Below are 16,377 nucleotides of genomic sequence, written 5' to 3'. Positions count from 1 at the left end.
TTTCAAAATTAATTATGACAGCAAATATAACTTTACTTGAATTTTTCAAAGCTGGACATCTCCGTAACAATTTAGGCTTTTAAAGGTTTCTAAATTTAGAGGTTAATTGTCTTCACATTACATTAGCTTTGAATGATCTGATATTAAATTATATTAAATATAATGCGAAAGGAGTGATATCAGAAAAAGGCAACACTTAGTACTCAGTAAATCACAGAATCATAGAGGTTGGAAGGGACCTCTAGAAATCATCAAGTCCAACCCCCCTGCCAAAGCAGGTTCCCTACACCAGGTCGCACAGGTAGGTGTCCAGGCAGGTCTTGAATATCTCCAGAGAAGGAGACTCCACAACCCCCCTGGGCAGCCTGTTCCAGTGCTCTGTCACCCTCACCATAAAGAAGTTCTTGCGCACATTTGTGCGGAACTTCCTATTCTCCAGTTTCTGGCCGTTTCCCCTTGTCCTGTTTCCACACACTGCTGAAAGGACTCTGGCCTCTCCACTTTGCTCCCCACCCCTAAATCTGTTACCTGAAAATCTTGTGGTTTGTTAGAAAGGATTCTCCGTGTTTTCTTTCCCTTGGTGATGCGCCTAGCCAGCTGGGCTTCCTTTGTGCCACTTGGAACTGTTGGTGTGATGCCAGCAACAGCACCATCCACATCTTCATAGTCTGCATCATCTTCTCCATCTGCTACAGTTAAAAAGCAGTGCAGATAATAAACAAATAGTACAGCTTGATGTACCGTTGTTGAAGTTTCAGTAACAAGAATCTGATACAGATGAATAGTAATGAAATTGTATTATCTCATCTTCATCTTAGCCAAGCTAACTGTAGATCTGTCCTCCTCTGGGGTGCAGGTTATCTAAGACAATTAGAATTCTAAAATCATTTGAGTTGAGAGGAATCCTTAGAGGTCATCTAGTCCAACTCCCCTGCAATGAACAGGGACATCTACAGCTAAATCAGGTTGCCCAGAACCCTGTCCAGTCTGACCTTGAATGTCTCCAGGGATGAGACATCCATCACCTCCCTGGGCAACCTGCACCAGTGTCTCAACCACCCTTAGTGTAAAAACCAAACAAACAAACCAAAAAAACCTTCTTCCTTACATCCAATCTAAATCTATCTATTTGTTTGAAACTATTTCTCCTTGCCTTATCACAACAAACCCTACTGAAGAGTCTGTCTTCAGCCTCCCTTTAGATACTGAAAGGCCGCCCTCAGGTCTTCCCAGAGCCTTGTTTCACCCCTTGAATCTTTTTTTTGGCCCTCCTCTGAATGCACTCCAACAGGTCCATGTCTCTTTTGTACTGATGTGTGCACGCATTATGCCTTGTGAGCTCTCACCAGCGCAGAGCAGAGGCAGAATCACCTCTCTCACCCTGCTGACCACACTTCTTTTGATGCAGCCCAGGATACAGTTGGCTTTTTGGGCTGCAAATGCAGAATGCTGGCTCATGTTCAGCTTGCCATCCACCAGCTGAAGCTATTTTTCCTAGCAGCAAGACTAGAGTGTAGCATAGCAGTACCTTGAAAATATGAAACCATTCATGAGTTTGTGAAGGCAGATACTGCCATCTAAAACAAAACTTTAAATCCACCTCCAAAATAAGGGGAAGTTTCTTAAAAATCCTCTTTAAAGAGGGTTCTGAAATCACAGGATCTTTGTGGAACACAGTTCTACGACCCCATGACACTGCAGTACTGAATCATACAGTGAAATTCCAGTATTATGAAACAGGATCTATAAATATATAGACCACAGAAGTGTCATTTCCCTTGTGTTTTTAGCTTCCTTCATTAAGTGAAGGACAGTGAATATGGTAAAATGCACAGGAAGAACATGCTGTGTATGGTAGTTAGCATTAACAGAACCATTTACTAAATTCATGAGTTTGTTCACCAACACAGGATGATGATCACTTTGCATAATGAATTCCCCAGTGATCCTTGTAAGAGATGCCCAAAATCATAACTGACATATATTTTGTAACTGGAAGTCTCTGTCTCCCTAACAACTTTAAAAATCCATCTGCCCTGGTTGAAACACTCAACTTGATTTAACACCCTGACTCGGCGCTTCATTTTTAACTTGAATGGCAACAATCACAACTCGTTTAATCTAATAGGAAATAGACATTTACAATAATGAACTAAGAGGTGCTCACTAACTGGCACTGAAATAATTTTCATGCAGTTGCTGGATACTAGATAAAAGTCTGTTTTATCTGTATTCTGTTACAGAATATTAAAATAAAGAACAAACTATAAAAATAATCTCATACAAGTCGATTAACACTTTTAGCCTTCAAGTCCACACTTCCATGTAATTATTCTGAATTTTAGTAATCTAACACACAACTTTTGTGTCTGCATTACTTGTCCTTCTACTCCCCAAGCACATCTCTCAGTGGAATCAAAATTTCACCCCAGGATACTCTTTTTTTTTTTTTTCCCCCGTCTTATGTTACCTGATATCAGTAGATAATGGTCAAACTGATTTACTCCTCAAGCATATAATATTATTACATTTAGTTATTTCTGCACAAGCACAGTCTAACCGTTAGTGTGATTATTTACCTGTCAACTGAAAAAGTTGTTCCTTCACAGTTCCCTGATGACTTGGAAAAAATGCAGGATCTCAAAAACATTCTCAGCAAAAGTCTGGTTAAAATGATACACAGGACACCAAAAAATAATTTTATGAAAAACGATTGAAATACCTTCTTGTGTATTGTTTCCTCCTGGGTCATTTGGGTTTGCAGGTCCGGCTGGTGGCTCATATCCTACTACCAAATCTATTGTTGCCTATAGAAAAATACATGGTTTCCTATGAAGTACACAGTGTTCACAACAACTCATTTAAAGCAGAGAGCTACTATTCATGTACAGTATTAGAACAACTATGTATGTTCATGGATAAGTTTATAATAAAATTTCAGAGTATTGCTCTAAGATTTTATTTCAAAAAAATGATATTGCCTTGTTTATATTTTGAAAAAGCAGTTACAATACAAGTACATAATACATTCAGCAAATATTAATTTATTTAGTTTCATGATACTGATGCAGATTAGGTGACATCTTTCACATATAAGTGAAAAAACAAAGACAGAGAGATATAAACTATCTGACAAGCAATAGAAGTCTGAAAAACAAGCAACATTTCCAATTTGGCTCTGTAAACTGCCTGTTCATACTTCCATCCTGGAAGAAAAAACACGTCATTTTCCATTCTAATTGCAGAACTGCTTTTTTGTGCTTGACTGTGGTTTTAGATGATTGAATAAAATATTATTATTCGTAGTTGCCACAGTAACATGAGGAGTCAGGAAAAAAAGAAAAACTCCATGACCAACTAACCATGATACTAAACTGCAGCTGATGAAATACGGAATACCCTTTAAGGTCTTTTATTATGCAACTTTTAGTGCCTTAGCAGCCAGTCTGCACAAACAGAAAGTTTAGTTCCAGACATTACTTTTCTCAGACATTGGTTAATCACTCTGTTAAATTTAAACACATGCTAAACTAAGTTAAGCAATCCTTGTGTAGTTTTCTGAACTGAGCTGGAAGTAAAAATTCACATGATTATGGGCTTCCTAGAATCATGGTTATGACACAGGTGGATATTAGAATACAGCAAAAAGCGAAGTCAACTTGTTACTTAGGAAAAAAATATATATATATTTAATACTAGGCTGATTTTCACATACACCCTGTGGCTCACTGTATCTATAACATATAGACAAATATGTAATGCATGCACAAAAAATTTAACTAACCTAAAGGAATCTCTCTGATATCAGACAAGCTGCCTATACAGGAATAATTACATCTTGCTATAAATTATAAGTGTCCAAAGCTTTTACTACAAAACTGCAAAGCATTTTAGTCTATGCAGTAAAAATAATTTTGAAATATATTTGCTCCTTGCTGCTGGAGCAGGAAACGCAAGTCACTCACCCCAGTTTCTTGTCCTCTTTCATTTAGCAGAGGTATGAACTTGAAAGGGCATGATCTGCTTTGGTTACCTACAAGGTCCTTAAGAGCTATGGAAGCACTGCCAATCAACCTGAAACGAAGTAAAAATCATTATTAGAATACAAACATTTGTTAAGCACAAGTTCCTTTTCACCCATAGCTTGTGTCTGTAAGCAAAATGTTTCTAGCTATAATTTGAAAACCCAAAAGATCATTGCAAATGTCATCTGATGAATGAATAGTATTAATTCATATTTTCTTTTTCACTGAGCTTATAGGTACTCATTTTCTTTACAGAAGAGATACTTTTAAAAAAGTAAATTAAATATATATATATACATTTCTGATTATTACATTGCGTATAACCATCATCAGTCATGTAACTTGTTTCATTTATAGTTCTCACTGGTAATCTAATCTTTTCCTATATGGTTTTGCAAACTCTCAGATGTAAAGTACTATGTAAAGATGTTACAGCTGTATCACACAAAAACATACACAAAAAGGTACACACTTCTCTGTAATAAAAACAATAAAACAGACCAAATACAATTGATCTTCTTTCTACATTCTTCACAAAATAATCTTTTAAATGTACTCTACATTTTCAAATATATTTATCATGCTTGCCTCTCAATTCTCTAAATGTTTATATATGCCTCTAGAGAGACCTACCAAAAGAAGACGCCCAAGAGTTACGAGTCAGACTCTCTTGAGCTGCTTCTGCCTTCTTCAAACTGTCTCTCTGTCATCTTCATTAAAAAGTGAAAACTGCATTCATTTTCTAACTTGAGACATTTCTTTTAGGCTGAGTTTCTATCTGTGTGAAATCAGTTCCACGATGTCTGGTACTGCATTTAGTTACTAAAATATGTAGTAAAAGTTAACACCTACAAAGTGGATTACTGGAATAAGTGAAAATTTTACCAGTGAGAAACCTGTAGGATAATTTCATCTTGTAAATACTGTAAAAGACCTTTTTCAAACAAGATACCAACTTTGCTGCTGACATGGGAAAAAAAGATCTAAGTGTGGTCCCTTTGAGTAGATTACATTGCACCATAATCTAAAAAGCTTTTTCATGCAGAGAATAAGGATCCAAAGGCACTTATGGCATGAAGCAAGGGCATTATCGTAGCCATTCTCAGGCGCTATGTCAAGAGAACATGCATTGCTGAGTATGCATGTCAGATACAGAACCTTCCTCCAGTTCCCTGCTGATGTTTCTCATTAAACTTGTCTAGAGGGTTACATTCTGTTTCCCAATGTACCTTCCCTTGTCTTAATCTCTGTCCCACCTTAAAAAACATTCTGCTCCATTTGCATTCATATGATTGCCATTTTGTTTTATCTGCCACTTCTCTGAACAGTTACTTTTGACGGGCAATACTCCAGCTCTCAGAACCTCTCCAGTCCTCTCTTTCACTAAAAAGTTTCAAACAACATCTCAGCTAAATGGCAGGCCTACAATACCATCTTAATTCAGAGCAAAGATTTTTTCTATATCACCACTTACACACTTTTCCTTCAAGCCTTAACTTCCCTTTAGCTTACAGAGATCTTTCCTATACTCCTTCTCTTCTTCTCTATCTAACCACTTCTTTGGTTTGTCACAGGATCTTAAAAGCAAAAGGATGCAAGAGGGCACCAGGTCAAGTCTCCTAGTTTCACAGGTGTCCTCTTAATCTGAGTTATTTTCCATACAACATTGTCTCTAAATTAGGTTATGAATGAATATTCAAAGTCCTCTCTTTACTGTCAGAAATGAATTTCAATTGCTTTTGGTCCTGTAATGCAATGAGATGTGCCATAGAAAAAAGTCACTGTGTGCTGACATGCTGGCAATCCTCACACAGCAGCGAGTCCTAATCCACAAGCCCTATCTCCCCCAAAATGTCTAACAGAAGAGTTGCCAGCACATAGTAATATTCTAGCTTTGCATCACATATTCCTGACAAACAGGAGATGGGCTAGATGTAAATAGCAGTTTAAGAACAGGCCATGCAGCACAGGTGAAGCTGTTCTAACCTTTAAAATGATCATAATTGAAACTCTGATTCCATTTCTGACACCTGCCTTTCTTTCCTTCATTAAACAGACTCCTCCACTCAGTGTAGTCTCAATTAAGCATTCCTTAAAAGCTACAAAAATACAGGTTATTTTCAGTGGACATTTAATCAATGCTAGGTACATTTTCACTTCTTACAAACTGTTGTACAGAGCTGGACATTAGCTGACAATGACTCCATGCATTTCTCAACTTCAAGGAGCTTGAGAATCATTCTCCTGTTATGTAATGACTGCATTCAACTCACAAGAAAAATGTAGATTACGAACATCAGATATGCATCACTGTGGTACTCTTATATATATCTCCAACTGTAGTATTATTTGACATTGCCTTCAGTAATGATTTCATTCAGCAAATCTTGACACCAGGCAGTAATGTATACTGAGCACAGGAAACAACAGTAGATGGCCTCTCTCAAATGGATAAAGGCTTTTCCCCACACCACCCACGTCTTAATATTCCCCAAACTGGTGTTCCACAGAAGTCACGTAAGCCTGACATTATATACCGGACAGACACTCTCCTCCGTGCTTGGCCAAATTTTACCACAATAAGAACAAATGTCCTGTGGGCAGTTATGTTATTCAACTGTCAAAGAGAAGTCAAAAAAGTTCATTCCAGCTCAAAGTGGTTAAGCCAGGAAAATCCTGTGTAGTTTAATGCCTTTTTATCTCATAGCTTCTAAGATGTAAATACCGTTGAAAGCAAGTATATGAACAAATGGGAAACAACTCCTATAAATGAAAGGAACCAATGTTTGAATTTCCTTTATACAACTTGATACTGAAAATCAAATTTTCACTACTCTTCCTTCAGTGAAAGATTAATCAATAAAAAAATTCTATTTCAAATTTTCCTCAAATCCTTCAACTATGACTGTGCCTTTTTATTTGAGAATAACAGACATAAATATACAAACCTTGGAAAAAAAAAAAAAAAGAAAGAAAAAAAAGAAAAAAAAAGAAACAAAACCAAGAGTACTAAAAACCAACTAGCCATACCTGATTCTAGAGAAAGGCAAATAAAATCTATTCCCATGTACATAAGCAGAAAAAAATTTGCATGCATGCTTGCTATTATCCTTTGATATGAGCTGGAGTGACTTATATTAACTTTGAAAGGAGCTTCATCTGGCTGACTCGTTCAGCAACCACACCCTCTTATCGGCTGACATTAACTGAAGGAATAGCTCCTTAGTGGTAGTTTGCACTTCTGTATCCTTCTCTGTATTAAGCAAATAAAAACAGTGCACACATTTAAATACATTGTAATCTTTTGTAACACACTGATCACCACAGGGAGGCTGAGTCAGTTAGACAGACCACCTGCCTGCTTCCAGTTTTCTCTGCAGTCCTTCATTTTGCCCTCCCCTAACAGGCTGGACAACAGTCTCCTATCTTTTCCACTACAGCAAGACTAAGAAATCTAATAAATAGCTGATGCAGTATCCTAGACTCATTTTAAGCTTTAGAGAAACTTTGGGCAGTTAGTCCTTTGCCTTCCTCAAAGTGGTCCTTTTCATCGGATGTCAGTTGTTTCACTCCTCCCCTGTAAGAATGACAGAATTGCTCTAAAGCTGTTCAAACCTCAGCTAAGGGTTGACTACAACACGTTGCCAGTCCAGTCTGGTTTTGATCATGTGGCTACTCAAGGGCTGAAGTCTTGTTTTCAAAAGTAACAAGGACTGCTTCAAGGTCATCACTAAGTCTCACCTTTATGACTTCGACAACTCTTGAGGAAAGCCTTTTCCCAAGCTGTTTCTCCCTAGTCCCTAACATTTGGTCTAAGTCATGTGAGAGCCTATCAGCTAAGCACCGTCACCATGTTTCTGAGCAATCTGTTGCTGTTTAATCCTTTTTCTGCAAGGTCTACTACTGCGCTCACTTCTGATAAATGCCTAGTTCTCTGCACCATTATTATGGATTTATATGAAGTTGATCTGTTCCTCTGGGCTCTCTAGACTTCTTTACCTCGAGGCAGGATTGCCTGCAATTCCCCTCTGCAGTCATGACTTTAAGGGTGACGGGGAGTCTTTTTCTTTAAGCAGCCAAGCGTTGCTTTTTAACTCTGCATACATACTTATCCAACCACCCCCAAGACTTGCACATGTAATGTGCCCTGTCAGGCAGGCCTCAAACTTTTCTGGCTTTGCAGAAGGAAAGGAAAAGAAGCTGCCTTGCCACAAGCAGTTCTACTATATCACAGAATAAGACCTCAAAAGAGAAAAATAACATCCACATTCAGAAGCAGATATTAAACCACTTGAAATATCAGTATACCATATATTATTATACCAGTATATTCAAGTACCACTTGAAATTTCAGTACCTGAAGGGAACTTACTCCCAGGAGGGGAGTAAACTCTTCGAAAGGGCTGATAATAGCAGGACTAGGGGAAATGGTTTTAAGTTGAAGGAGGGAAGATTTAGGTTGGATGTTAGGGGTAAGTTCTTTACTAGAAGGGTGGTTAGGTCCTGGAACAGGCTGCCCAGTGAGGTTGTGGATGCCCCGTCCTTGGAGGTGTTCAAGACCAGGTTGGACGGGGCCCTGGGCAACCTGATCTAGTAAATGTGTATGTTTGGTGGCCCTGCCAGGCAGGGGGGTTGGAACTACATGATCCTTGAGGTCCCTTCCAACCCGGGTAATTCTGTGATTCTGTGATTCTGTGATTCTGTGAAATATAATTTACCATACTAGGCCTGTGATACTTTCCTGTTCATAATCAATGGAAATACTTAAGTTTATCAGCATGAAATCACTAAACTTCTGATGTCCAACTATTAGAAGCAGTGCTGAATGTGTGCTAATACTAATTAATCTGTTAGTGCTGTGGCTAGCACTTCCTGTTAGCTGCCCAAATAAATACCCAAGAGAAGTAAAACTTCACACCCATTCCTGGATGAGGAAATGCTAATTCACAGTACCAATCATTTTATGACTCTATCTCTGTTTGAAAGTAACAACTTATACTGAATTCTTTGGCATATCAAGTACTCCATCTGCTTAAATACTACTTGTACTGAGTTCCAAGTAACCTTAAATCAGCAGACATTCAAGCCTTTGAATTCTTCTGCCTTGTATTTGAGAGTTTACTTTGGCAGAGCTTTTATTGATTGTTCTCATCAGCAAACTTGAGCGTAACAGTTATAATTTCCACACTTACTCTTTCAGTATATATGTTGCATTATAGCTTCTGTGTTACAAGACCCAACATCCATCCTCTGTTACTTATCTTATGTTTGAAAATGTTTATTAAGAGCAAACCAACTGCTTTTAATCTTCTTTAGTTATTAGATAATAGCTGTTGTACAAACAAACTTTATGAAACAATACAGAGATATTATGTGCGAAGCAGAAAACTCCCAAGCTGAACCTTAACCAGCCTATATCTTGCATGTAACTTATGCAAAGAAAAGCCAATTCATGCACAGCCGCTCTGACATAGAAAGGAATTTACACTATAGGATCCAACTGCAGGAAAATTCAAACAATCCAGTAATTGTGTACCTATGGAAAACACTCAAACATGATTGTTTGCTGCACTGCAAGGGTGTGCCCAATCTGTTTCTCCTCTGTTGCTATGTTACTCACTACACAAAGAACATGGAGAAACACGAAATCCCAGCTCTTCCCTTCAAATCAATTTAAGATCACTTCATTCATCAAGATTGTAACTTAATGGTATTTCATCTAAACTTCTCAGGGATGACTGATGCAATTTTATTTATTTATCTTTAACTGCATAAGGATTTGTTCGCAGAGTTTGAAATCGTTCAACTAACATTTCTAGACATAATAGAAAGCAGATGTGTTCTCTTTTCAGACAACTTTACATTGGAAAATCTAGCTCAACACAGATCACATGAGTGGTTTCTGGTTAATTCTTATGATGATCTGTCCACATACAAGTAAGTGTGGTTTGCTACGTTTATCTTTTTGAACAACTTTGCCTTTTTACCATGAACAGTACTCATTTCATCTATCTGCAGTTCAGTAATCCAGTAAATAGAACAGTAAATTCTATCTCCAGGAAAAGAGAAAGGGAAAACATTCAAGTGTTCTTTCAAACTTGTTTTTACAGAAACATGCCAAAGCAATGAGTCATCCACAGCGCTCCTCATCCTGCATCACTGTAAGAATGTTCCTCTAGAACAAAGAAAATAAGGCTGAACACACGGTGTAGTTTCTTCTCATTGCCCTTTCTCAGCAAACACAATCCCCTACACTAACCTGTTACAATCAGAAGCTAAATCCCAGTTCAATCTAGAATTCAAAATAAAATAAAGTAAAATAAAAGCATGAACCCCTACAGAAAAGATTACAGTAATGAACAATTTCTTTAATTTAGAGTCAAATCCCATTACATTAAGCACAAGACATAATTCCAAAGCTCACATCTAATGTCAAAAGTCCACAACAAAGACCATTTTTCTGAAATAACGGGCCTTTATGTCTGAAAAGCTTGAGTTCAGTTAACAACATCAATATTACATCTAAAAATTAATACAGTACACTACAGCACGCACTCTTCTGCCCTGCCTTATATTTGTTTATTGCTTTGTTTAACATTAATGTCATTTATAATGACAGTAGTAAGGACCATTGGCAGACACTGAACTCTACCTTCCCAGTCCTGAACTAGAATGCAGACAATGCAAGGCAGTGCCATTTGCACACTTAGCATCTTTTCAGAACAGGGCACTGAAGTAGCTACGTGCTGCACACTGAGATACCTGCAAGATAATTTTTCCCTTGCTTTGGCTATCCACCTCACAGGGCAACAAATTCATAGAAGAATTAACTGGAGAGGTTTTCAACAAAAATCTTCTTAGATATACACAAAGAAAACAGAATTGTGTAATTGACTTCTTTGAAGTACAACACCTTCACAAACCTGAAGTACAAGACCTTCACAAACCTTGCACAGACTTTAATAGTTCCCTAACTAGAAATGTTCTGCTTTGAAGTCAGCAGAAGTTGAGCTAGGTGTCATGAAAAAGGCTTCATTTGGCAGCCAAAATTTGAATTATTCTTAGAACTAAAAACCTACATTCTTCTAAATCTAGCTGCAGTTGTCTCTGTTCATTGCAGAAAAGTTGGACTAGATGACCCCTAAAGGTCCCTTCCAACTAAAACAATTCTATGATTACAAATGAGTGAGGATAATAACCTGGAAATAAACTTAATTTCTATTATTATTACGCACTTTGAGTCAATAAACATAGCACTATGTTTGGCTGAGTACAAGATCTTGTCTTTAAAGATAAGATTTTTGTATTTAAAAAAAATTAAAAAGAATACTTAATTCAAATAAATTGTGGTCTCATTAGTTTTTAGAGACTCTTAAACTGTGATAGAGACCACCTTGATAAAAACAAATATCAGACGATTTTGAAGAGTGTAAGCAATGTCAAAACAATCACATGGTAGATCTAAAAACTTCCCCAACTTAGTAATACTAAATACAATCAGTAATTCTACAGAAATATGCAAGTATTATGTGGGAAACTTATTCCAGAACTTTCTCTTTTATATGTTTCCATCACTACATATTCATTAACACAAAGCCCCTTCTGCTGCTACAGTGCTTTCTTTCTTTAAAAGAAATTTTGAGATGACATTTCCTATTACCACATTAGAGCCAGGATGCCTACTCATCTGTTCCTACTTCTAACTCTGCTTATCCTGTTTCCTTGCCAAATACATCACATAGTGCAAACATGTGGTGGATTTTCAGGATTTATTTTCAAAGGTGATGACTTTGCAGGCACTGCTCTGTCTTCAGTGTGGACTGTGTGTATTGTTGTACAGCTCTGGGCATGAAAATCACTTTCCCAATTTCACTTTTTTTTTCTCTCCAGATTTATTTTTTTTTAAATTTTTTTTATTTATACACAAAATAAGTAAGCGGAACACACCACGTAAACATGGAATTTGTATAAACTGTGGTTAGGTTTCACAAGCCCAAGTCACAAGCCCAGATGATAGTTACAAAAAGGGTTTAAAAAACACGCTTGCTACAGTTTGAACCCCTGCACAGAATGCAGTATTTTAAGGGCTCGAGTTAAGTACCTTCCCTTATTTGGTAATAATCTACAAATTCCATTACAACGTTCAGATTCCTGGCCAGCTTTCCTCCCTGAAGTGGTTTCTGGGATTTTCCTAAAGTCAGAGGCATGCTTTACTGCTTTACTGACCGAAAGAAATCTTAGAAATCAGAGACCTGAGGGCAACTGCTCACATAACAGAGTTTTAAAGGCAGACCTGATGAACCACTATAAAAATACAAACTGCAATTTAAGTGTTGGGAGGAGGTAGAAAGGCATAAAGAAAAATCTACAGCGGAAGTAGACTACTACCAATAGGTGCAAATATATACAGTGTCATAAAATTTTATCATCACTGCCTTTCAAAGCAGCAATAGCCCTTTGTAGGGCTTGTAGTACTTGGCATTCATGAAGAGGAAGAAGGGCTGACAGGAAAGGAATGGGTCCTTTTGAACATCTTGGAACTCCATACAAAGTAGTAGGGAACTGACATCTCATTTTGGATAAGAGCATATATATATATATATATGTATATACACACACACACACGCATGCACAATTTGGGTTCTGCACTGCACACTTCTGCAAGACAATGACCTGTTCCAGGTATGTGAAGTGACAGAAGTCTACTTACACAAGGACCTTAACTACAAGGAAGTTTTGATTGAATCATGGTATCTGTACTTTTCAAATGGAAGTAATAGCCACAGGGATCAAAATTTTAACAAAATTCTGCATTAAACACCTTGGACTTAGCTTCAGAATGTCTAAAATTAAATAGGCACTTTCTTCACAGTAACAATCCAATGGGTGAAGGATGGGAAACATGCTGCCTTACAGGCCAGAAGCAGTTATTACATCAGAAAGCACTGAATCGCACACATCACTTCTCTGCAGCAACTATCAGTTTTAATTTTTTCCAGGACTTCTACATTAAAAGTTGTGTCTAATGTAGCAAAAAAAGTACCTACTTGTTTTGTCCAATTGTTTCAAAATCCTTCACAATAGCTGTCAGGGAAGATGAATTATCCAGAGGGATTCCTTTCAAGTCAAATTCAAGAATCTGAGGGGGAAAAAAAAAATAAAAAAATAGCAGTAAAAAAACTAACTCATAATACAAGTTACATTAAAAGTAATTAATAGCAGAGTAATCTATACAGCAAAATAGTCAGAAATAAATTCTGCTTTTAGTTGGAGATATACAAGTATGCACTGGCATTTGCAAAAGCAAAATTTAAAACCTTGGAACATGCTCAGAGAACACTGAGTTGCTGCTTTCTATTAACAACACAGAAAAAGAACTCAATTGTTTCATATTTAGATACTATCTTTTGCAGTTCCACTTTGTCATACTAAATAGTTTATTGTTATTCATAGAATCGGATACAATTCCCATCCAAAACTGGAGGAAGTCAGTTGCTGTTGAATTTACATAAATATTTGAGGCTTCCCTTTTTTACATGTTATAAACTCAATGAATAATCTTTAGATTTCATTTCTGATTGTTTAAAATAAAAATAAAAAAGGAAAATATTTCCCCCAAAGAAAGATATTACTGAAGATGCAAAATAGCAGCCTTAGCGTAAACCACATGGGACTTCAGTTTACAATTCATTCTGTGTTTTTTTTTTTCTTAGTATATCATAAAAGATCCAATTACGCACTCATATACAGTACTCAAGGGCTGAATATTGTTTGGTCCAAAGTAAGAAGGAAAAAAAAAATACCAACCACACACACAGATTCACCAGATACTCATTTACATTAACATAAAATCATTATTTACTGCATTATAGTTTGTGGCACAGGATGAACCCATTCCCTTGTACGTACACTTTCAAGAACATACATTTGTTAGCTCCAGCCTCTAATATTCACAAGTCTAGAAACTGACTTTCAAATTTTACAGGTGCTTTGTATCATCAAGGATCAAGAATTAATTAAAATAAAAATTACCTCATTCCAAACAGGATTGAGCTCACTGTCAATTTTCTTTGTTTTCTTTTTTTCATCTGGAAAGACAAATAAAGAACAATCATTTGATTTCACTGAAGTATTACACGTACCAAAATTTTTCCTTTCATTTTTCAAAACAAAACTTGAGCTTTAAACCAAACTTTACAATTCTTTTTGCCCCCGTATGGGAAACTATTAATCACAGCCTGAATCTCTGATTCATCATCTGAGGCAAGTGATGGGCCAGCTGCAGGAGCACAGGTGAAGGTAATTCAGCTGTGCTCCCAGAAGGGGGTGGAGCTTGACTCCACCTCTCCTAGATTCCATTTAAGGGCTGACCACCGCTATCTGACTCTTTCTGGAGATTGCTCCTGTGTGGGCTTTTTGTGGCAAGTCTCAACACTGTGAGCATCCATCTTGACTGTGAGCCTCAGCACTGGTGAGTCTTTTCTTATATACCCTCTAGCTATCCATTCATTCTGTAATTACAGCTATACAGTCCCCTTTCAATATCTGCAGATTGTCCAGTTAAAAAAAAAAAAACAAAAACAAAAAAACAAAACAACTTTCCTGGGCAATTTCAGAGGTTGCTGAGGCTTTTTATTTTGTTTTGTTTAAGCATGGCTAGACCTATTCTCACAAAGCAAAATTATTGCTTAGGTATCTTTTGTGACTTTTGACTACGAATACAGTACTGATGGAATAACACAAACTAAAAAGCCTGGAGACATCTAACTGCATGGTGACCTCAGAGGGACAGAACTTTACTAGTAAAAGCAACAGGCTACACAGATACTAAATCTGTATTACACAATAGTCTAAATCTGAAATTTCATCACTTGAAAAAAAAAACCCAAAACCTTAAGATATTAAACTGTCAGCATATTCTGCTTTCAATGAGCAAATATTAACAGAAGTACATCTGCATTTAAAAGGAATTACAGTCCATCTAGGGAGGAGGGGGGAAGGTTTTCAGAGGCATCACATGTATGACTTCATAAACAAATACTTCATGGTAAAATTTGCACTTGGTTAACCTACAAATGACAGAGGGATTGTAAATTTCTTAGATTGTGGTATTCCAGTTCAAGTTCCTTCTTTGGTGAGGAATACAAGTAACTGCTGCAGAGGCCCTCTGCAGACCTCCTCACCTCTGAGAAAGGGAAATGGAACTTTGTTACAAGAGAATAATAAGTCAAGTAATATTTTAAGTTTTAGCTGCACTACAGGCACACAGCTCTAACAGAGAAGATGTCATGACACAGCACTTAAGAGCACAGAATGCCAGCAATCAAGCAGGTCTCTAAAGAGAAATGTCATATAATAGTGTTAACAAATGCATGCATCTCAGCCAAGTCAGTATCCTAGCTGCTGATCTGTCAGGTAATCAGCCATCTCAAGAAACCCACGTTACAGACAGACTTCTTGAGTTCAAGGAGTACAGTAAAGGTGGTAGCACTTCTATTACTTGCAAGTTAATGCCTCTACTTTGCTAGGAAAACTCTATAGAGGTCTGGGAAACAAGAGCAAAGACATGCTACATGGGCAGATTCATATACACACTATTCAAGCAGGAGCCTGTGATGATTGCTTCTATTGGATCAGAGTGCACTGTATTGGGAAAAAAAAAAAAAAAAAAAAAAGGCACTCCATAATATAAATTGCGAGAGCTGACTTGCATTTATGTAACAGGCATTGTCTACAGTTTATACAGGATATTGACTCACGTCACACCACAAAGGAAAGAGCATTCATAACTAACTATGCTTCAGGTACATTTTGCAGAACAAGGAATTAAATATCATGCCAGTAAGGGACGTCAACTTAATATAAAAAAAGATATCTAAGAGAAGACAAAGCATTTTGAAAGCTGGATATCTTGGAATGTCTATGGCTTGGAATTGGTACTCAAAGTCCTCCTACAAATTGGAAAAGATGTTCTCAGTGCCAGCAGAAAAAGGAACAGTTGCAGCTGTTTGTAAAGGAGACTCTGAATCACAGATCCTGAGAGAACTAACAAATATGAGTCCTGTGATCCCTGTCTAAGCTCAAATGCAACTCTGTAATGAGAGGAATGTCTTGGCCTGAACATCAGGCAAGACAGTTCTTGACAGAGAGTAAAGTATTCCCACTCTGGACTTTTTCATAAAAACAAGAAAGTCAGATTTATGATACTCCACTAACTGTATGCACATCCTAGACTGTTCTAAGAAAAAAATCTTGTGCTGTGCATGTGTATGGAAGTTGGATGGAAAACACTGGGAAGCAGTGCATACATTGGTGTTCCACTGTAGTTTTAGTCAGTCTGAGTATAACATTA

At 37.2% G+C, this 16,377-nt stretch overlaps 1 protein-coding gene across 14 annotated transcripts in view; it reads right to left on the bottom strand.

Annotated features, from left to right (window-relative positions):
- Positions 1 to 16,377, bottom strand: part of MYOF (myoferlin) — a 62,260-nt gene that overhangs the window by 41,160 nt on the left and 4,723 nt on the right. For 11 of the 14 annotated variants that reach the window (XR_014948893.1, XR_014948891.1, XR_014948892.1 and 8 more), the window contains exons 2-6: positions 14,058 to 14,113; positions 13,073 to 13,164; positions 3,966 to 4,074; positions 2,723 to 2,807; positions 529 to 689 (exon numbers count right to left, since the gene is read on the bottom strand). Coding sequence is in view for 11 of the 14 variants with exons in the window: in XM_015867133.3 (XP_015722619.1) it covers positions 529 to 689; positions 2,723 to 2,807; positions 3,966 to 4,074; positions 13,073 to 13,164; positions 14,058 to 14,113 (503 nt within the window). In the remaining 3 variants the exon portion in view is untranslated. The remainder of the gene's footprint in view (positions 1 to 528; positions 690 to 2,722; positions 2,808 to 3,965; positions 4,075 to 13,072; positions 13,165 to 14,057; positions 14,114 to 16,377) is intronic. The other 3 variants (XM_015867132.2, XM_015867136.2, XM_015867139.2) reach the window with 1 other exon arrangement.

The sequence above is a fragment of the Coturnix japonica genome, chromosome 8, assembly GCF_054131305.1.
Source record: "Coturnix japonica strain WE chromosome 8, WE-NBRP24, whole genome shotgun sequence".
Taxonomy (NCBI): Eukaryota; Metazoa; Chordata; class Aves; order Galliformes; family Phasianidae; genus Coturnix; species Coturnix japonica.
This window is presented reverse-complemented; position numbering and strand designations above follow the sequence as displayed.